The following is a 21,186-nucleotide window of genomic DNA, read 5'->3' as shown; positions in this document are numbered from 1 at the left end:
TCTCGGAGTTGACTGGCCATTTTGCTGTATACCCCCTGATGATTGGCCATCTCTTCAACGAGGTTTCTACACCTCTTACATAACTCTTATTCACTAATGTATGATATACAACTCACTCTCTAGCGACTGTGCAGAGCAGCATGAGAGCCAATACAATCCTTTGTCAAGACATACAAAACGCGTGCATTTGATCGTGATGTGAAGTTGACGTGAATGAACCAGCGCATGCAGGGTCTTTGGGTATTCTGGTACGAACGGGAAGCATGCAGGCATGATGTCAAGGCTCGTATTACAAGTCCCAAGCACAGCTAGCGACGGGCGCGAGGCGCGTACCTCGATGGCGGATGCATGACATCGGAGGCTCGGCGAAATGGGTGATCCACTTGTGGATGCTTGCGACACATCCTCACTTTTGTAAACAGCGCACCAACTTTCTCCCCATGGATTCTGTCGCTCCTTGAGGCCTCTTCAGCCATTTGAATCCCATTGAATTTCCATTTGGCATCTGCTAAGCGCCAATTGGCCACCCCTCTCTATCCGTCATGGAGAACGGCGAGGTCTTCACGCCTCTGTCCGACATCACCGCCGGCCGGAGCACCGCGCCCAAGGTTCAGAAGCCGGCGCAACAGCCACAGCAGCAGCAGCCGTCACAAGGTCAGCGGACAGCTGTACACGACCCTGATAAGGCGAAGAGGCTTGGGCAGGTGCACTTCAAGGCTGCTCATGGCATCATCGTCGCTTTCTTTACCTTCATACTGTAGGTTTCCCCATCGCAGCCCTCTCCCGGCTTTCCCCTCAAGACATGCATCGCTAACGGTTACCAGAATACTCCACATCCTCGGTATCTACCTCTTCACCAGCGGCTTCCTTCTCACGCGATTGGTGCTCGACCACAAGTCAGAATGCGCTGTCCCCCCAATCGACTCTGCGAACGCGTACACACCGGGCGACGCGGAAAAGGGGTGCTGGCACCCGAAGACATTCAACAAAGCAGTCGTCATCATCGTCGACGCGCTGCGATATGACTTCACTGTGCCCTTCCCCGAACAATTCGAACCTGTCGATCTCGCTGTCGAAGCCGAGAACCCGTCCCAAGCCCCTCCAATCGCCCCGCGCCACTTCCACAATGCTTTCTCCGTGCTATACGAGACGGCGAGGAATCAGCCTCAGAACGCGTTCCTCTTGCCCTTCATCGCTGATCCGCCGACGGCCACGATGCAGAGGTTGAAGGGGCTCACAACGGGCACGTTGCCTACATTTATCGACGTGGGTAGCAACTTTGCGGGCCAGGAGATTCTTGAGGATAACTTGGTGGGACAATTGAAGAATGCGGGCAAGAGGATGGTTCACCTCGGTGACGACACATGGCACGCTCTCTTCCCGGACTACTTCGAGCCGAACCTCACGCACGCGTACGATTCGTTCAACGTCTGGGATCTACACACTGTTGACTATGGCGTGAGTGAGCACATTTTCCCGCTTTTGCAGGCTGAGAATGCCGACAAGTGGGATGTCATATTTGGTCACTATCTGGGCGTGGACCATGCTGGACACCGTTACGGACCCGATCACCCTGCCATGGCCGCGAAGTTGAGCGAGATGGACAAGGTCTTCCAGCGCATGATTAGGTCCATCGATGACGACACCCTCTTAGTTGTTATGGGAGACCATGGTATGGACGCAAAGGGTGACCATGGAGGAGAGTCAGATGATGAGATCCAGGCGGCCCTGTGGATGTACTCGAAGAAGGGTGTATTCGGACGCAGCAATCCTGCCTATGTCGCGCCTCCAGCCAACGCAAAGACTCGGCCAGTCGGACAGATCGACCTCGTCCCAACTCTCTCGCTTCTTCTGGGTATGCCCATACCCTTCAACAACCTCGGAAAGCCCATCGAAGAGGCTTTCATCGGCAAGGACGGTGCTGACTACAAAAACTTGGCGACCGTCAACCGCCTGACCGCTGCTCAGATCCACAACTACCAACATGAGTATGCCAAGGTTCGTGGCATTGCTGATAGCGCACGAGCTTCTTCGCTTGCCCTCTGGAAGAACGCAAATGACGCGTGGAACTCGCTCGGAAAGGCTAAGGCCAACAGTGACGAGATGCGCCAGGCGTACGAGGCTTTCGGTGCCTACCAGCGCGACACGCTCCGCATCTGTCGCGATCTTTGGGCTCGATTTGACGTCCCTAGGATGGTCAGTGGTGTCACAGTCTTGGCCGCCAGTCTGATCGTAGTCGCACTCTACGCTAGGATCCTCCATGGCGATCGTGCCGACGTCACTCCCGTCTTCTTCACCCGAGGTGCCATTGGTCTGGTCCTCGGAGGTATCGTTGGTGTTGGCTTTACCATCTTCATGCCAGTGGACGCCAAGTCGCACGTTCTTGTCCTCTCCTCTGCTCTCACTGGAATCGTCGGCTGCGCTTCTACTTTTTACTCGCTGAGCTACCGCCTAATGCCTCCGATGCCAAACAGCATTTGGGGATGGACGAGTGTCATCTTCACACTTGCGCTCTCTGGCGGCTTTGCAGCCAACTCATTCACCATCTGGGAGGACGAGATTCTCCTGTACTTCCTGACCACCTTTGGTGTTCTTGCACTTATCTCATCTTTCCGCCGAAAGAGCATTTCAGACCGCACCCTAGGCGCTTACCACTCCATCCTGTTCACCATCTTGCTCAGGGTTGCAAGCTTCTCGAGACTGTGCAGAGAAGAGCAGATGCCATACTGCAAGTCTACATACTACGGATCCACTCTGTCTACTACATCTGCACCATGGCAACTCGCTATTCCCGTAGCCGCCGCCATCCTCATCCCCACGTTCATCAAGAGCTACTACGACGGCACCAAGAGCTACCAGCACTACGCGACCCTTTGGATAGGTCTCGCACTGCGCTTCGGCCTAATGATGTCCGCCGCCTACTGGGCCCTCGACGCCGCCGACGACGGCGAATGGGCCCCCGGCTGGGAAAACATCATCCGCATCACGAAGCGCTTCCTCGCCCAGATCGTGCTCGCCATCAGCATGGCCTTTGGCTACTCAATCTACAACTGGTCCAAGCCCCTCCTCAACGTCATCATCAACAAAGACGGCGGCGTCGACGAAAACGGCGCCCCCAAGGAAGAAGTCATCATCCACGGTTTCGCAAACGTCCACGGCTCGCGCTACGCCCTCTTAATCACGATCTGGTACCTCGCCGTCGCCGTGTTGCAGAAACCCATGGGCGCAGGTGCAATTGGCATCTTAGTCTGGCAACTCTTCTCCTTGTTCGAAATCATCGACACAAACAACCTGCGTCAATCCGCCATCGGCCCCGTTGTCCTCGGCCTCCTCGGCTCCTTCCACTTCTTCAAGACAGGCCACCAAGCCACTCTCTCTAGCATCCAATGGGAATCCGCTTTCATCCCCTTGACCAAGATACGTTACCCATGGACCCCCATCATCGTCATCCTCAACACGTTCGGCGCACAGATTCTTTGTGCTATCGCGGTTCCGGCGTGTGTGCTTTGGAAGGTTAAACCCCAGAAGAAGGGTTTGTTGAGTGTGGTTACGAAGGCGGTGGCTACCCATGTTTTGTTTTATGCGACTGTTAATCTGGCGACGACGATGTGGGCGGGGCATCTGAGGAGGCATCTTATGCTTTATAGGATCTTTTGTCCTAGGTTCATGGTGGGTGCGGTGGTTTTGTTGGTTGTGGATGTGGTGTTGATTGTTATTGCGCTGTGGGGGACGAGGATGAGTATGTTGAGTACGGCGGAGGTGTTTGGGTTTGGGGGGTAGGTGGTGAGAGGTGGAGAGGTGGTGGTGGTTGTAGTACTGCTGCTGTTGCGTCTATTCCGGCCCTCACTGGCCTCAGTATCTAAGTAAGCGGGCTGAGATAGTTGTATAGCATCGCATGCATCGGCGCGGGCTTGGTTGTTGTTGGATTAGCATCGCTTGCAGCGTCTTTTCTGTTTTTCTTGTGTTCAATGTAAGAACCATGTAAGAAGTTCCTCATGTGCAACTCGCTCGTTCGTTCTTTCCTCACACCGTCTCGTCGTTCCACGATCTTGATCCTTGCCGTTCGCTCCTGCTCCTTCCGGTGTCAAACGCGCCAGATTGGCCCAGAACGGCCCTTCGCCATACCGCTCTCTTACCTTTTGCCTCTTCCTATCATATCGCGGTTCTCCCGCCAATGCATTGCGAGCGCATTACGTCACTGCGGCCCGGCGTGATGGCGACCCGAAGTAAAGGTAAAGGTAAAGGCAGCCGCCTCAGTCATCGCTGCCGTCGTCTATATCAACGTCTCAGTCTGGACCTCCGCCTCTCCTGCATCACGCTCGGAAGATTCTGAAAAGCAAGTCTTATTGCCCAAATTTTCGGGGAATACCTTATGGAGTAACCCTCCTCACGGTACATCTATCAATCGGAAAGTCGGCCACAGTCGAGCGGAAAAGTTGTCCCGAACGAGAGGAACGGCAATTACGACGTAGTTTTGCGCTCGAAGACGCTGCGCGTATAAGCTGTGAGTCCCTTGATCTTGATACACCCCGAAAACGAGTTTTACTGACTGGCGGCATAGGTCGTTACCAAGACGGCGCCGCTCCAAACACTTAACCTATACTTCTAACGATAATTAACCTTATCTCGAACCTACGTCTCGCTTCAACGGAAGGACATCCATTACCCCGGTAATATGACTTCACAACTGCAGCAATCAGCGAGCGTAGCGCCTCGAAATGAACCTTGCGAAGAAAATCCCTATGGCATCTTCGTCGAGGAGGATCTTATCGACGACTCGACTGGACTCATACCAACTAAAGGACTAGGTATACTGTTAAGCCTTAAAGACCGCTTTTTGAGGCGCCTATTAAAGATGCTAGGCACCGCAGCGAACATACGAGAGGCACCCAACGGCAACGCTATGGACATTTTCTTGACGAGAGGCATACAATCGCCCCGGCCAAGCGTTGCGCTCGATGAAGGACTACGGAAATTTGTGCGCGAGCTTGAAGATGGGCTGGCCGCTGTTGCGATGCATCCTTCTGGTATGCTATACCTGAGTATAAGCGTTCGTCGCTAACATGTCTAGGGCCGCCACTTGATCGCGCATGCTCAGAACTATGGGATATCATTCTTATCGCCAACTACGATAAAATCGAACAGGTCATACGAAGTATACAAAAGAGCTTTGGAGAAAACCAGGTTACATTCGACGAACTCGTCACGAGGATGTTCGGCATCGACGACATGGACGTCAAAGGCTCATTGCTGGACCGAGAGCTCGGTGACAAAATTATCAGGCTATCTCATGATGTCCAAGCGTTCGACGGCTCGATGAAGGAGTTGAATCAGCTCGTTCAATTTGCATCAACGATGACGAGGGTACTTCTCAACTTGCGAGACCGGATGAGGTTTATCCTCGAGAAGACTCACTTCGCCAATAAGTTGTTCGATCTCATATGCACCCTGGGGTTTCCCGAACGCGTGTATAGCACCCTAGTCCGGGCTGCTAGGTCTTCGCAGACGTTTAGGAATGTCACGTTCCACCTGAGGCCCAGCTCACCGGCAAAGAACGTATCTTTCGCGACTCCGATGGCGAGCGCGACGCCACCGAACACAGTCAAGCCGTCCTCACCACCTCGGAAGGAGAAGTCGAAGCGGATGCACCGGTACGAAGCGACATGCATCGAAACGGCAATTGCAGCTCCTATCCTACCATCTCTTCCCCTTCCTCTTCCCTCTCCTTCTCCTCAGCCAGCTCTCGCCAGCCTCGGTCCGCTGATGACCGCGGTGCAACCTTACCTGAACCAACAAGATCGGGGTCTCTCTCTCCATTCCCTGCAGCCCGCAATCAAGCAACAAACGGCGCAACTGGTTGGCACTATACTGAGAGAGAGGCTACTTCCAACAGACACAACCGCATGGTACGCATTTGGCTTCGTGACCGCTAAGGACGAGGAGCAAGAGAGGCAGCTAGCAGGGCTTTACGTCGCACTACTCAAGGAAGCCAAAGGTCCCGAAGCCGCATTCCGTGAACTGCAGAGTGCTCTAGAAACGAACTTCATCGTGCGGCTTTTCGATAAGTACGAATACAGCCATTTCCGCGACCTATTCCCCTACCTCAAGACCTTCCTCTCCACGCCACCCACCAAACGCTCCACCGTCTGGCGTCTCCGGCAGTTCATTCAGGATCCGATTGACGACGAACCGCCTGCATGTCTACAACGGGACTACGGCTTCAAATTTTGCCGCCCCCGCGAAGAAGTCCTCCGCGTCAAGGAAATCTACACCAAAATGCTGCGCAAGATGGGCCCGCAAAAGCTGGATATCGCATGCATCAACGGTCGATTGTCCGAGTCGGCGATGAAAGAGGGGGTGTATGTCGATCACAAGGACAGGCGGTTCCTGAAAAATGACTATGGTTCCCCGTTCCTGGGACTGGACTGTGAGGGTGGGCTTCAGAACTACCGCGGCCCGTTCTACAGGAAGCCGTTGAAGCTTTAGGTGGGGTGTGGGGATGAGCATGGCGTGTATGGTGCACACGGCGACGAGCCCTGAACGTCCGCTTGACGAGCTCTTGGAGAAGGACGGTGAAGCGATCACTAGGCTTCTGGCATATCTGCGATGAACGCTGGATGACGTTTGCATGTTCATCGGGCGATGATTTCCGGCATGGGTTTTGCTTTCGGGGTTTTGCAGGATTGTCTGCGATCATTATACGGAACTCATGGCCATCAAAAGGCGCTGCGATATACCCATGAGTTTTGGTTCAACGCGAGGCGGCAGCGTGGACATGACTTGGACGATCGACTCTTTTGACTTGCTGCTCATCATCTTGATCATCTCAAAAGTTGAGTCTTGCGAGCGGGAAACGGGATATCTGGAACTTCTTTTAGCACCAAAATATGCAGCGGCTGAGGCATGCAATCTACTCATTTTGAAACATACCTCCTCTTGGTCAACTCGTGATGGCTTCGATGCGCGTTGATAGACTGGTCATGCTTTTCTGCGTCCTTGTTAATTGGAATCTGGACTTGCTCACTCATTCCCGCCATCGCCGTCAAGAGATTGATGCACGTGATATGGTAGCCCGTGGACGCATATATAAACCCCCCCTTCTCACCACTTCTTCATCCCCATCACATACCTACTTTCCGGGTCTCTTCTCAAAAACGCAATGCGCTTCGGCCATGTGGTGCTTTCTCCAAAAGAGCGATGCGTTTCCTGAATGTCTGTCTTCGGTCTTCTTCCTCTTCACAAAATTTCCCCAGCCTCTTCAATGTGCGAAGCAGAGATCTTCTCCTCTCCATAAACTTCAACGCCGCACAACGAAAATGAAAAGAACAACGAGTCATGTTGTCAAACCCACACCAAAAAGTCGTGAGCGACCGTCGATGTTTTGAAAAGACCGAAAGGATAAAGAGAAGTGAAGATGTGCTCGCCTGGTTGTCTCCTCTCTATATTCACGTCGACTTCGCGACTGTTCCTGTCATCTTACATCCTTCTTTCCCTGGGTCATGTTCCAAACATCATCAAAAGCCACGTCATGATCTGCTGGCCTGGTCGACCAAAAAAAAATGAATCCGACGAGATATGCTGCGCGCTTCTTCTCTCATTGAACTAAAAGCTGTTTGAGCCACTCAAATGTCGGTGGCTGAAAGACATGGTTCACATCGCGATGTGCTGTGGACTTGCCCGCGCGGTGATGTAAACTTCTTCCAAAACGCGTCTACGGGATGATGATGTGCGCTGCGCCGTCTGGGCTGGCTCCACGGCCGAGGCTGGCGTTGATGGCGGGTATAAAGCTTCGATCGGGATTGTGGGAAGTTTGTTGTCGCACTCTTTTTCCTGCCTTTTACCAAAATGGGGCGAAATGAGACTTATGTCTGGGTCCAAAAGTTAGTTCGATCAAGCCGATGGCTGTCTCGTTCTGCGTTCCAACTCTTACATCTAAATCGCAACAATCGTTAGCCATGGCGTTCTAGAAAACTCTGGTCGGAATTGACATGTGTGCGTTCGTGGAGATGGGGCTGTACTTCCGATGTCAAAATCGCAAGAATCAAAAGCGCATGTCCTGCGCGTCTCGTCTGCGCTTCATCAAAACTCGACAACGAAGGAAATTACGACAAGAGCGTCGGATACGGTGCTAGAGTATAAAACCCGTCATCGTTTACGCGTTCTCCACCTTCTATGTCATCTCGCAGCTGCGAGTGACCGAAACCACTGGCTCACAAAATGATGTTTTCGTTCCAAATTCCACTGAGAAAGTATACATGTTTCTGCGCGCTCGCGTCTTCTCTTTCTCATCATTAAACATATGCGACATCATCTTCTCTGTCTTTCGCGCTCGAGCCCAAGGGGTCTTTTCGCGAGGGTACTTTGATTGAGTACATTGGGGGGGGGGGAGATATTCGGTAACGGTGGTTCGTGACACCATCTGCATGACGCTGTCATCGTGTCTCAAAAATGGGAGACAAACGCGTCATGTCTACGAAACATCAGGATGCGAATGTATGGGTTGGCGCTGGGTGTGGCGGTAGTGTTCGCGTTGGGTGCGCATGGCGACGATGATGATCGGCATCGTGATTGCGGGCTGAGGTGTAGCCATGACCAGGTCGCAATCTGAGTCAAAGGCGCGCTCTGTCCTTCGTTGTGGAATGAGGAACGTGCCTGTGGGATGGGATTGCGTAATGAGGTCTAGCCATGACTAGGCCCCAGTGTGAGTCAAAGGTGCACTCTGTCCTTCGTTATGGAATGGGGCTGTGCAATGAAGGATGGGAGCGTGGCATGAGGTTGCGGAATGAGGTTGTGACCTCATGGTGGAACCACCGAGGTTGATGACGTAAGCTGCTAGCGTGATATCGACGCGTCACGTCTCCGACCACCACCGTGGTGCTCTTTCCTTTATCATCGCGTGTGTTGTTCGCCGTTGCGTGGATCGTACTGCTCGGTGGTATCGCTTCCAACATACTAGTTTAGTATTGCGTATCGCTGGTCTTTGCGCGTGCCGCCTTTCCTTTTACTCTTCACCCACCATCCATGCGCTCGGCGCCATCGTCGCCACATCAGTCCCAGCGCATGAACACCCTTGCATCGTTTTTTTGTATTTTTATATTTTCGTCTAGCTATGTACATGTCCGCATTCTCAAGTCCCAGTATTAACCCTCCGATATTATAAACACACTCGCTACAGAAAGACCCGCACTCACAACCATCGCAAACCACCGACCCGATACCGAAACCGCGCTATAAACACGCACTGATAAACAAGGCCTTTCCAGAAAGCCTGTCCGATATACCGACCGCAATGAGCAAAGAAAAGAGAACGGACGACCGTGTCCGTCCGTAAACCATCGCTCCGTAAACAGAGAAGCAATCGAATCTCGAAACATTATGCTGGAGACAACGCCCACGCAAAGAAAGAATAACACCGCCGGCAATCCCTTTATACCATCTCCGATTCCACGTACTGTGTACGTACCATGCATCTTAAACTCAGGTACCGCGTCCCCTCCCGCGCCCCCTCCCTCTAGAACTTCCGCCTCTACCTCTACTTACAGGATTGGGATGGGCGGATCCTTGGCCGTAGCCTCGTCCACCACCCGCTGCAGGTGCTATAGTATGTTGTGGTGTGACGGCGGGTGCCTGTATAATACCTTGGTGTCCGCCGGTGGGTGCTGGTGGAATACCTCGGTATCCGCTGGTGGGTGCTGGTGCATTAACTCGTTGTGTACGTGAACTATCATGATGAGGGGCTGTAGAATGTGGCGGATATGGCTGTGGCAGGGGAGATCCAGTCTGTAGAGCACTGTTGGCTACTCTTGAGTTAAGTGCGCTCCACGAGCTGAAAGAGGCACCACTCGGGCCGCTTGCGGGTGTTTTTCCCCACGCTTTTGCGGTTTCGGGCCACTTCGATTGTGGGTTCATCGGATTTTCATTGCGAAAATCATGCTGAGGTTGATTTTTAGGATCATCGAGAATTTTCGCCAGTTCGGCGACAGGGTCATAAGGACTTTCCTGGCGACTGGCCCTACCAGAAGTACCTTGAGGTGGCGGTTGTGTAGAATACCCTACATGTTGATTCCCAAGCTGTTGTGTTGACGATGCTTGTCTTGTTTGTAGAGTACCTGATTGTGTAGCCCCGACACCGCCCGTAGTACCTTGCATGACGCTGCGCACTACATCTGGATTCATCTCGCTTAGTAGATCTCCATTGGTGAAAAGGCGGGCAGATTTTGGGGTTGGATAAATATAGGCACCACGCTCCTTCCCTCTAGAGCTAGCGACTCCTGGAATGTAGAGATCTCCAGGGGGTGGCCCTTGCCAAACCGCGTGGCAAGTTTTCGTGAGCATGGTGTGAAGTTCGGCTTCCGTATTTCTTTTCGCTCGGATACCATTTACACGGGCTAAATCGAACTTGAGTCTCCAAAGGGCGACCTAAAAGGTTGCGAAATGTCGAATAAAGTCCATTTTCACCTGTCCCACTATCCAAGGATTTGCAGCAACGATTTCCCCAGCCCGTTCTTCTCCGTTTTTAGTTTCTCTCCTTATATCGCTTGGATAGGGTTCGCCGGCGCGGTTGGTCGACATAGTGATTGACTAGGTATACGTTGGGATATCTTTGTGTTCGAGTGTTCGAGTGTTCGAGTGTTCGAGTGTTTGAGTGTTTGAGTGTTTGAGTGTTTGAGTGTTTGAGTGTTTGAGTGTTTGAGTGTTTGAGTGTTCGAGCGTTCGAGTGTGCGAGTGTTCGATTAGTTCGAGAGTATATAAGTAAGCTACTGACTGGCAGTAGATTGTTGGAGCTTTGATATAACGTTGGAATGGTGGAAGTAGTGGTTGTGGTTGTTGTTGGTGGTCTGCAGAAGGAAAAGTACAGCACGTCTAACCATTTATATCTAGCAGTGACAAACGCTCTCGGCCTTCAGGAATCGTATGTGACTCTATCTTGGTGACTTTCTCCTCTTGACTTCTTGTATGTGACTCTCGATATTTGACTTATTACGTGACAATACCAGAGTTCAAGAAAAGCTACTCGAACAATGGCTATTGTCTGTGACGCGATTGATCGCTGTCGAAAGCCGTGCAATTCACGTCATGCTATTGAGAGACTAGTATACCCGCTTGTTAGGCACAAACAAGCGATGCGCAGGCCTTCATGCCGTTCGGGCGTATGAACTACAGCTCACATGAAGATCTAAATATTGAAATACTCGCAAACAAAAGTCTCGAGGTAGTGTGCGTATGCAGAACCCGCGCTATATGTGCGTAAATTTAGAAGTATTGGGAAGACTTGCGCGACTTCCCTAGGATGTGCGACAAGTTTCGATCGAGAGATAAGAACAACTACGCAACACAAGCATCGAAGAACGAGAGTCGGGATCGATATTGAAAAGATATGTAGAATGTTGTAGATTACGGTACATGCCAAGAATTAGTAATGACTAGCCAGCTACCTATGCCGCTCCGCAATGTCTATTGCAAAGCCGCTTGTCTTGTATAAACCCATGAAACACCGCTGCATATCCGAATGTACATATAACACCGCTGAAAAACTTCAAGAATACACAACGCTTAACTATTATGTGTACATCGACTAAAACCCTGGCTCTGAGACTTTTCATGCAAGCCGGCTATGCACCTTCATCACTCTCATAACCTCCGTCCTTTGCCTTTACCGGTGTATCCTTGTTGTTGGCCGCTGCCCGTTGATGCTGGACTTGGGGTGTTCCTCGATGATGTAGGTGCAAGAGGACTTGATGGAACACTTGTTGTTCTATTTTGTGTGACACCAAAATTGCTCGTCGATGATCCTGCTCTCGGCCTCTTCGGTACTGGCAATCTCGAGGGTGAATGACCTGCTGCAGGATTACTTCCAGCGCTTGATGGCGAGCTTGTCCTCACTTCCATAGAGCGCTCATGCGTCGGTGTACGAATCGCACTATTTCCGCGTTTATCACCAGGTCCTGGACTAGGTTCTTGAGATTTGCGATGGGTACGAGTAGACCCTGATGGCCCCGGAATTCCAGTTGGATTTGGTGTGGGTGTTCTAGAAATCATGAATTGTTTGAACAAATCTTGATACTCAGACTTATTACTCTTATTGCTTGTTTGAGAAGCCGGGCGAGATATGGGTGCAGGTGTAGCTGCACGAGAACGAGCTTGAGAGGGTTCACGAGCATGCTCCTTTATTATGGCGTCTATTTCCTCTGCGTCGGCGCGCTGCTTCTCATTAATGAAGGCGCTGGAAATATCGAATGCATGAATTCCGTAGTTCTGGGCCATGAAGTCTTTATCTATATGGGTTAGTGGACGTCCGTTTGTGAAAAGGCGGGTAGATCTTGAGGTTGGATAGATATAGGCACCACGCCCATTCTTAGCACGGCCTCTACAGTTGATCTCTTGAGGGGGTGGTCCATTCCAAACAGCATCGCAAACTCTCGTTATGATAACGTGAAGTTCTTCTTCCGAGAAATTTTGCACTCTGACTGTTCTATTCTTAGAGGTCGCAACCCACCTGTCTTTATAATTGGCAACTAAGTGGATTTTGAAATGTTGGATGAACGCCGTCCTGACCCGTCCTTGTATCCACGTATTTTCAGTAAGAATTTGCCTAGCCCGTTTCCTAGCATTGTCTTCTGCCTGTCGAATATCATAATCACTGGGTTCGTTGGCCATCTCAGTGATTGACTAGGTATACGTGGGAGATCTTCGTGTTCGGGTGTTCGAGTTCTTGATTAAATAAAGGGTATATAAGTAAGCTACTGACCGGCAGTAGATTGCTGAGATGTTGGCAGTGTAGTGTAATGGAAATGTAAGTGTAATAGTTGTCGTTGTTCTGGGGAGAGATACGTGGAGCACAGCGGAATATATATACATGCTGCTACTCTTAGCGAACAAACAGGTTGATTGTATCTGACGACTCGCTAGTAACATACTGAGCACTTGATAATGTAGAGATTCACACATAGCTAGCAGATCAAGCATGTAGTTTGAAGAGCCTAGACTGTGTTGGCACTCGACTTTACCTTATTCACGTGGCACGGTGTCTTGCGTGTGGCAATGCACTGCTCGTAGTGTATGTTTGATTGTAACATGATCGATTGGGGGCTTAAGTGATGTTATTGCTCTTTAGCTAATGCTTCACGCAGTGATTGGAAGGAAGTGCTGTTCTTGAAGAGCTCCGAGGTATCGCAGACAATGGCGATCTGGAGAGGTATACGAAGAGTGCACGCAGCGTGTTTGGTGCTTTACATAAAAGCAGAGTTACTCCTCGTTTTCGCGACGTACAGCGTCTGAAGTATGGGTAACGTTGATGCTTGCACATTGAGTGTCATTGAGGGTGTTACTTACCTCTAGGTTAATTCAACGACTGGCGTAAAGTCAAGTCAAACACTGTTTGACTGTGCGCGATCCGATTACAGCTTCGATAGACATGATGCTCTTCCCTTGACTACACGTATTCAATCTTCTATCTTGTAAGAGCGCCTCTGATCGGCAGGCAATCACCGAAGCTTCGTCCACATGTCTTTGAATACCTGCCCTACAGACTTTCGTTTGCGTGGATCGTTAAGACTATTTCCGCCGTTACTAGCTTCTGGAAGTTTAATGATGGGAGTCTTGGCGGTGGTTATACCCGTTGTGGGTGCGGGCTTAAGAGCGTCGCGGTTGCGCGGTGGAAGGTCGAGATTGACATAATCGCCAGTCTGTTCGTTAACTAATACACTATCTGAGGTTGCGCGCAGAGGTCCTTGCGATACGTCTAGTCGTGATGAATACTGGTGGACCGACTCCGGCAGCTTCGGTCGCGATGCTGGGGTGTCTGAGGGCGACATTTTTAATTGTATTACTATGAATTTGGGTGGCTGGGATCTCTGGCTATCGAAAATGTTGTTTTGGTGAATCGATGAGGCGGGCCACAAAGCGATGGCTGCGCTGCCTCTCTAGAGTGAAAGAAAGCAACTAAGGTTCCGTCACGACGCATTTGCGCGCTACTTCGATGGATTCTTCTGGAGATGTGATTGGGGCCGCGTTTCCTTCTGAACATTGATGCTCAAGTGTTAGTTCTTTAGTGAGGTGGCTGCCCAGGTGTGGTGTAGCGACGTGGTGCTGAAGTCAAGTGGTGACGGCAGGTATGGTACCTAGCCAGTGGACGCGAGGCTGGCAGCTACAAACGCAGTATCGGAACGGCGTCATGTGATTGTCAGACTAAGACTTTAGGTGCATGGTTGATGATAGAGGATCAAAAACCTCCCTCCGCTTAGTGCGTGTGGATTACGTCATCAAACAACTCATTTCGTGCGCACTTCAAAACCGTCACGAAACGCCCGCTGATCTCAACTCAAAGCTCGAAATTTCTATTCGCGCCTACAACTGACTCCTACCACAAATATATAAACGCAATATGCCACAGTCGAAATCACAACATCTGTCCTTTCCTCCGCCATTCCGCCATCCCGAGGTCACTTCCACCGCCGCGTACTCGGCCAACATTGCAAACTCACAATCCCAAAGTCACCGTTCAACCCAGGACACCCAATAGTACTACTAGAGTTAGCAAATCTCCCGATGCTCTCGTTATCTTGACCAACTTACTTGTACGCTTGTCCATTAGCTATGATATGAGCTTGCGCCCCATTCTTGCAATCCGGCTCCTGGTATAGAAGGCAGTAGCCACCCGGGTCAGGTCCAATGGACTGAGGACGACTCAAAGCAAGACCGATTTCTTTTTGGTAAGAAATGCAGACTGTTTCGTCAGCAGCAGCAGGAGGTGGCCACCACTTGCATGTCTGAGTTGCGGAAGGCGTGAAGTTTGGGCCGGGGCAGATGTAGACGCCGCCGGGTCGGCCTACTTTGACATCGCAGACAGGGGAGTTTGGGTCGGTGAAGGTGCGTAGGTCGGCGTTACTGCCGCTGAACCCTCCGCCAGTGGCTGGGATTACTTGGACGACGATGGTATCTCTTGTGGGCGTGTTGACGGGGGATGTAGCGGTGATGGCGAAGAAGATGCTGGTCAGGTATGCAGGGCAGATGTTCAGCATATCGACCAGTTGGATTCGGGTTTAGACAGCAAGAAGGATGCCTATTCTTGAGGTAGCGGCGGCTCTTGTTCGTTGCTGGCACAATGGTGTAGAAGAGGTGGAAAGAGACTGACGCGGACGCAGAACCCCAATATATCCTCCCCGGGCGGCGAAGATGTGATGATCAGGTTACATTGGCGTCCTTCTTTTCAATAATAACCACGACATGAACAGCACGATGCGTCCCTTCCAGCCCACTCCATCACACCCAAGCTTCACAACGCCCTATCAAAGCGCCGAGCAAAGTCGAGATTCCTAACATTGAATGCAGTGCTGAACAGCACTGTACGATGCAAAAAGCAGACATAAATAGGCCTGACAGCATACTTCTCCCTTCCTTCATCGTTACACGTAACATCAATCGCACAAGAACTCACACATCAACACAGCACGGCATCCATAGAATTAGCAACAACCAACACGAAGTCACGCTCCTCACACACCACAATGCACCCACTCACCCTCTTCCCCCTCATCATCACCTTCGCAACGGCCCTCCCCTTCGCCGCCAGCCCCAACCCAGACCCATCCAACCAAGACCAACCAGACTGTGCACCCGGAGCCGAAGGCACCACAGCCGGCGTAACCTACTGCCTGAGCACAAACTTCAACGGGCCCTGCGAATGGCACGCCTACTACCCCGACCGAGACTTGTGTATGGCTTTCGACGAAAAACCAGAAAGGCGCCCCCTTTCCATCCGCCCTCAGCACGGTGGGTACTGCGAGTTGTTCAAGGACAACAAATGTGGGGGTGATCCGGTCAGCATCTGGAAGGACGATACGACGACGAAGTTGGAGTGCCCGGGTATGAGTGATGCTGGGAAGCCGGATTGGTTTGGGAGTATGAGATGTAGGACGGAGAATGAGGGGACGGAGAACGAGGGGACGGAGAACTCGGATGGATCTAGTGGAGGGGAATACCAGGGTAGTGGGGGTTATCCTTATCCGGGGAGGGATTCCCGCAGGTCGGTTTAGGTGGGGATTCGGGGCTATTCGTGGAAGGAGGAGGTAGATGAGCATTTTGGAACGCGGTGTGTGTACGCCAGATTGTGCTGAGTTGACGTTTAACTCATGTACTTGTATTACGTTCGTATGGAATGAAACACTGAATCGACATCTCTCTTGATCTACATGTTGTATCAAAGTAACGAACCCAGTCCCGAATAAATAGCACTAAACATTTCAAAGATGTAAAGACCGCAGATAGCTAAGCTATGATGCACTAGCTTCAACCTGATACCAAACCGATATCAGCCTAAATAACCTGTATTGTGTGTGATGAACGATGGCATCAGCGGCCGGCCTGATCTCGGAATCTCCGTCTTCATGTGTTCGCGCAATCAAGAGTCGATGCATTCCAAGACATAGCTTTTCTTCGATACACCAAGATATATCAAGATTTCTCAATGTGGAATTTCAAATTTGACATTGGCAAACGATGCATGGTTATTTAGCGTACATAAACACAGCCTAGGTCTCTCTTGACTTGTCTATATCACTACAGCAATTGCCACGTCAGAACACAAAGCAAATAAAGATCCTAGACCAACAACCAAGAGCTCCAACCCTGAAAGCATCCTAGCTCAACACCTCAAATATCCAACATACTACGCCCCCAATGCACTCCTTCACACTCCCCACTCTCCTCATCAGCCTCGCCCTTACCTCCGCCATGCCCTTCACAACCTTCAAGCACTACGGCCTAAGCTCTCACCTCGACCCCTCCCAAGCCCCCTCGTACTGCTCCGCCGTACCCCAGAACCCCGGCGTAACATGGTGCCTATTCCAGAACTTCGCCAAACAATGCCACACACGCGCCTACGAGTCGCAACCGTGGTGCGAGAACTTTGACAAACCCGGGAGCCGGCCCCGCTCCATTGGACCCGATATGGGTAAGTTCCAAAATTAGGTTGCTGTTATTCAAACTTGTGTATTTTGAGGTACCTAGGTATGGATATCGCTGATTTTTGGGATTTTGTTGATTAGGCGGCAACTGCAGGTTCTACAAGGAGTTTGGGTGTGGGGAGAATAGGGATGCGGTGGAGATTTGGGAGAGGAGTGAGGATAGGCCGCTTGAGTGTCCTGGGTTGTCGGATACGGGGGATCCGAAGTGGTTTAAGAGTTTGAAGTGTATGAAGGACTAGATGGTTGTTTGTGTTGCTTTTCTACGGGGGTTGTGTGCTTCCTTGAGTACGCTCTGGATAAGCGCAGCATATGACCCGCACACTGAATTGGACGTATTTGAACAAAGTAAACACAAGTGGTATTATCGTAGGCCGAAGCCGGATCTCTAGCCTCTCGTCTTCTCCATCTCCCTCTTCTTCCGTTTTCTTCCTATCCTTCTTCCCATCTCTAATACACAGGAAACAAGAGTCGAGTCGAGACAAAAGAGACAAAGTATACACAGCATCAACTGAACTTTGAAAATAAGAAGAAAAGAATACACCCAACCATACCACCTCACCTCTCCCTCGCCCATCACCACCTCTACCAACTCCCCTTCAACCCAACGTCTCAAAACTAATAAGGCGCCCTCCCAACCCCACCCCCCGTCCCCACACTCTCAACCACACTCACACTCCCATCATCCCCCTCATCCCCATCTTCAACCCCAATACTATCCAAAAAGCCCGTAAAGTCCGGTTTACTTCCCGCACCCCCAGTACCCCTTCTCGCCGTTCTCTCACCACTCCTGCCCCTACTAACCCCACTCTTCACACTCCTACTACGCCCAGCTTTACTTCCATTAGGCGCTGTCTTGGGTCTCGTCGCGAAATCGCGGGTATCGCTTTGACTGTTTTGACTGTGGCCGTGGCCGTTTGGTGAAGAAGTGCGGAGTTCTTCTGGGATGGGAGGGACGGGGGGGAGGTTGGTCATTGTGTAAGAACTTTCTCTTGGGTTCGCTGCACCTCCGTTGTTATTATTGTTATTCGTGTTAAAGTTCATGCCCGTCGTTCCTTCCGGGCGAGGCGTAAGCGTCGCAGCGGGTGTAGTCGGACTCTCAGGATTTTGAAGCTGTTGTTGGGACTCGGTGGTGGGTGGGTGTGTTGTTATGAAAGAAGCATCCGACAGGGAATGCACACTAACGAGCGAGTCACTCGCTGAAGACGCGTGGTCAGAAGAAGATTTGCGGTGTCGGTGTGAGGGGGCGCGGTGCGAGTAGCCTGTTCGAGGGGCGCCGCCACCGGATGTGGAAAGTGCGCGGCGGAGGTCGTCGACGCGGACTGTGGAGCGGAGGGAGGAGGAGCTGTTGGGTGTGTCACCTGGACTGCGGCTGCGGTTTGGCGAGGAGAGACGGCCTACCAGACCGTATGCTGCAGATGGGGGTCTGCTGTGTGCGCGTCGCGGGCTTTGGGCTGGCGAGCTACCGTTGCTATCGAGGTTGCCGTTGGGGATGTTGACACCGAGGAAGTTGTTCTTCTGCGTGGCGGCAGTGTAGTGTGTGCCTGTCTTGGAACCGGAAATTGAAGCAGATGACGAATCCTTCGTGTGAGAAGACAAGCAGTCTTCGCGACTCCAGTTCGCCAAGAGATCTTCTCGGACCTTGAACGAAAGTTCCGGTGCACTCTGCTGGCTCACGGGCTGTGTCGGTTGATGAATGGTAGGAATAGACGCAGACGCCGTACGGCCAGGTGAGCCAGGAGGCGACGAAGGCGGCGAGTATAGGGAAGTCGAATAACCTTCCGATATCTTCTCGACCAATGCCTCGCGGTTGTCAAAGGGCTTGAGCGCTTCGTTCTCCACAATCTCTGACGGAATAGCCACGGGTGTGGGGTGAGGCGTTTCTATCAGCTCAATCGGCATTGGCGGGACGCGTATGCTCTTCATCCAAAGACCCTTGCTGCTTCTGCGCGTGATCTCGTTGTGGAGGGCGCGACCGACAGAAGAAACCTCAAAGTCCAAGGTCATGCTGAGTGCCCAGAGGTAGCCGTGTACCAAGCTTCCCAGGCGCAGCTTAGCACCGGGATCTTCGATGGTGACAATGTCCTCTTGCAGCCGCATGATCATTGGCAATCCGCTCCTCGCTGCGTTCACTCCGAGCCTGTTCACCAGAGTAGTGAGCAGTAGATGGAGGAGTAGGTAGTCCGCCTCAGAGTCGACATAGTGGAGCGCATTCTCGTATACCGCCAGATGGAGCAATGGCAAAAACGTGTCCCTACCACGTTTCGACACCCTCTCCCTGTTCGAAGCATTCGAGACTGCACGTCTAGCCAGCGCGTTCTTTTCATTCTCCTTTTCCTTCCGCCTGTAGTTGTCCACAATCTTCAAATCTTCCTTGTCCTTCTCCGTGTTCAGCCAGGTGATCAGCGCATCGACGTATGCTTTCCTGACTTGGCCGCTTGGGTCACGCAGAAGCCACTGTGTGCCTTCCCAAACACTCACACCTACTTTGCTCCGCGACACAGATGCCGATGAGCCATCCGGCCTCCGTGTGTTGGCCGTCTTGATGATGGCCTTGACAGCATCGAGAGCAGTGATGCGTGCTGTTTCGAAGGAAAAGAACCGATCCACGTGCGTCTTTTCCTGCATACTGATGGAATCAGCTACAGCATCTATCGCACCTTCGGGGTTCTGTATCGCTTCAGTGGTGGAGGAAACGCTCGAAAGCCGCGATGGCTTGAGTCGGCTCAGTATCGCTTCCACCATATCAGAGATCTGATCGGTATAGTATACATGCGTCGCGAGATCCGCCATGCATCTCTGCACTGTATCCAGAAGCTGCATTCTCGCATCAGAAGGCTTCTTGACGACTTCCATAACGACACTATCCAGATTGGCCGTCGACGATTCATTGCTACCCTCCTTCTCCGATACGACAGATGTTGTCTGCTGATGATGCGGTACGATGTTTGATCCCGGCCCGCCAAGCTGGAGGAGTAGCAATGAGTGAGAAATGAGCCCAACCAGGACATCCATGACACTCAGTCCGATGAAGTTGATCGTCGAGGCGAGAAGGTAGTCGATGATTGTCGCCAGTGTCAGCTGCCGTTCGAGGTCGTCTTCTACGATTGGACTGCGGACCAGGGCTTCCACTGCGCCTACCAGGATAGTGTATCTGTCTTGTACGGGGACCCATGCGCAGATCATGGCCATGAGTGTAGTGGCCCAATGGCTGCTTTCGTTCGGTGCAGCTTCTTGCAGGCTCTTGACATGTGATCCGATGAACTTGAGCACAGCGGACGTCGCAAGCCGGAGCTGTCCTCGATTCACACCCTGGAATATGCTCCTCAGAGCCTGAAGCGCCAGTACTCCCACCTCTTCTTCCGCAAGCTTATCCGCATCCTCCGTTGTACCAGATGCCGCGATCGGGTCGCCGTCGTCGTCGTCGGTCCGCGCGGTGGACACACTCTGCCGCCGTCGCAATGCCAGCTCCTTCTCATGTTCGCCCTTGGTGGCTTCCCGCGTCTCCAACCGCTTGAGATACGCGCCGCTCTCCGAGTGTATGTTGAGGAGGATGACTGGTATGACAGCACCCAGTTGACGCCCAGTCTCAGACCCCAGTGACTCAGACGAGGCAATGGCCTTGAGCGCCTGCAGCCCAGCCTTCCGGTATCTGATCGCGACCGGCCAGCTGACTGGTGCCTTGCCCGTCTTGACCGTCTCCTTGGACGCGAATTGGGCGTATAGTTGTACAATCTCCTCGTACTTCTTGATGTAGTCCTGGTCGGCTGCGAGGGCGGCGGGGTCCTGATGCGCGCACAGGGCTTCGAAGGTCGGCACTGACTCCTCGACCATAGTAACGTCGTTGGAGTTGAGGATTGTGCGCAGGATATGCAGGACAGCGGTGGCATAGAGGGGGAGGTCGCGCGGGCACTTCTCAATCAGCGCCTTGATGATCTGCATCGTGACCTGCACATTGCCCGTCCGGACCTTCCACACATCCTTGGTCGCCCGCTTGTCCAGAAAGTCGACGACCTTTTGCAGCTTACTGCGGCGCGTGCTGGCGTAGAAGAGCAGGTAGCTCAACTCGCTCGAATTGGCCTTGGCCTCGGCATCGCTCTTCTGCACCTTTGGGTAGCATTTTAGGACCAGGACCTGGTGCTTGGGGCGACACGCCTGCCGCGCTGCGTTCATCGAGGCTCAGGGTGGTGACGTTGCGGGTTCGATCGAGGTAAGCGGCAGCGAT

The 21,186-nt window shown here is 52.1% G+C and overlaps 4 protein-coding genes across 4 annotated transcripts; 3 read left to right on the top strand and 1 right to left on the bottom strand.

Moving 5' to 3' along the window:
- Positions 1–542: 542 nt before the first annotated feature.
- Positions 543–3,780, top strand: J4E83_009151 (uncharacterized protein; the record flags this gene model as incomplete). Its single annotated transcript, XM_049336043.1, has 2 exons — positions 543–757; positions 825–3,780. 2 exons carry the CDS (start codon positions 543–545, stop codon positions 3,778–3,780), a joined length of 3,171 nt encoding a protein of 1,056 aa, XP_049184859.1.
- Positions 3,781–4,675: 895 nt separating this feature from the next.
- Positions 4,676–6,486, top strand: J4E83_009150 (uncharacterized protein; the record flags this gene model as incomplete). The annotated part of the gene is made up of 2 exons (XM_049336042.1): positions 4,676–5,042; positions 5,072–6,486. 2 exons carry the CDS (start codon positions 4,676–4,678, stop codon positions 6,484–6,486), a joined length of 1,782 nt encoding a protein of 593 aa, XP_049184858.1.
- A 9,020-nt stretch (positions 6,487–15,506) lies between these two features.
- Positions 15,507–16,034, top strand: J4E83_009149 (uncharacterized protein; the record flags this gene model as incomplete). Its single annotated transcript, XM_049336041.1, has 1 exon — positions 15,507–16,034. One exon carries the CDS (start codon positions 15,507–15,509, stop codon positions 16,032–16,034), a length of 528 nt encoding a protein of 175 aa, XP_049184857.1.
- A 1,545-nt stretch (positions 16,035–17,579) lies between these two features.
- On the bottom strand, positions 17,580–21,134 carry J4E83_009148 (uncharacterized protein; the record flags this gene model as incomplete). Its single annotated transcript, XM_049336040.1, has 1 exon — positions 17,580–21,134. The coding sequence occupies one exon, from the start codon at positions 21,132–21,134 to the stop codon at positions 17,580–17,582; it is 3,555 nt and encodes a 1,184-aa protein (XP_049184856.1).
- Positions 21,135–21,186: the final 52 nt, after the last annotated feature.

Source organism: Alternaria metachromatica (assembly GCF_023757995.1).
Source record: "Alternaria metachromatica strain BMP 0045 chromosome Unknown scaffold_30, whole genome shotgun sequence".
Classification (NCBI taxonomy): domain Eukaryota; kingdom Fungi; phylum Ascomycota; class Dothideomycetes; order Pleosporales; family Pleosporaceae; genus Alternaria; species Alternaria metachromatica.
This window is presented reverse-complemented; position numbering and strand designations above follow the sequence as displayed.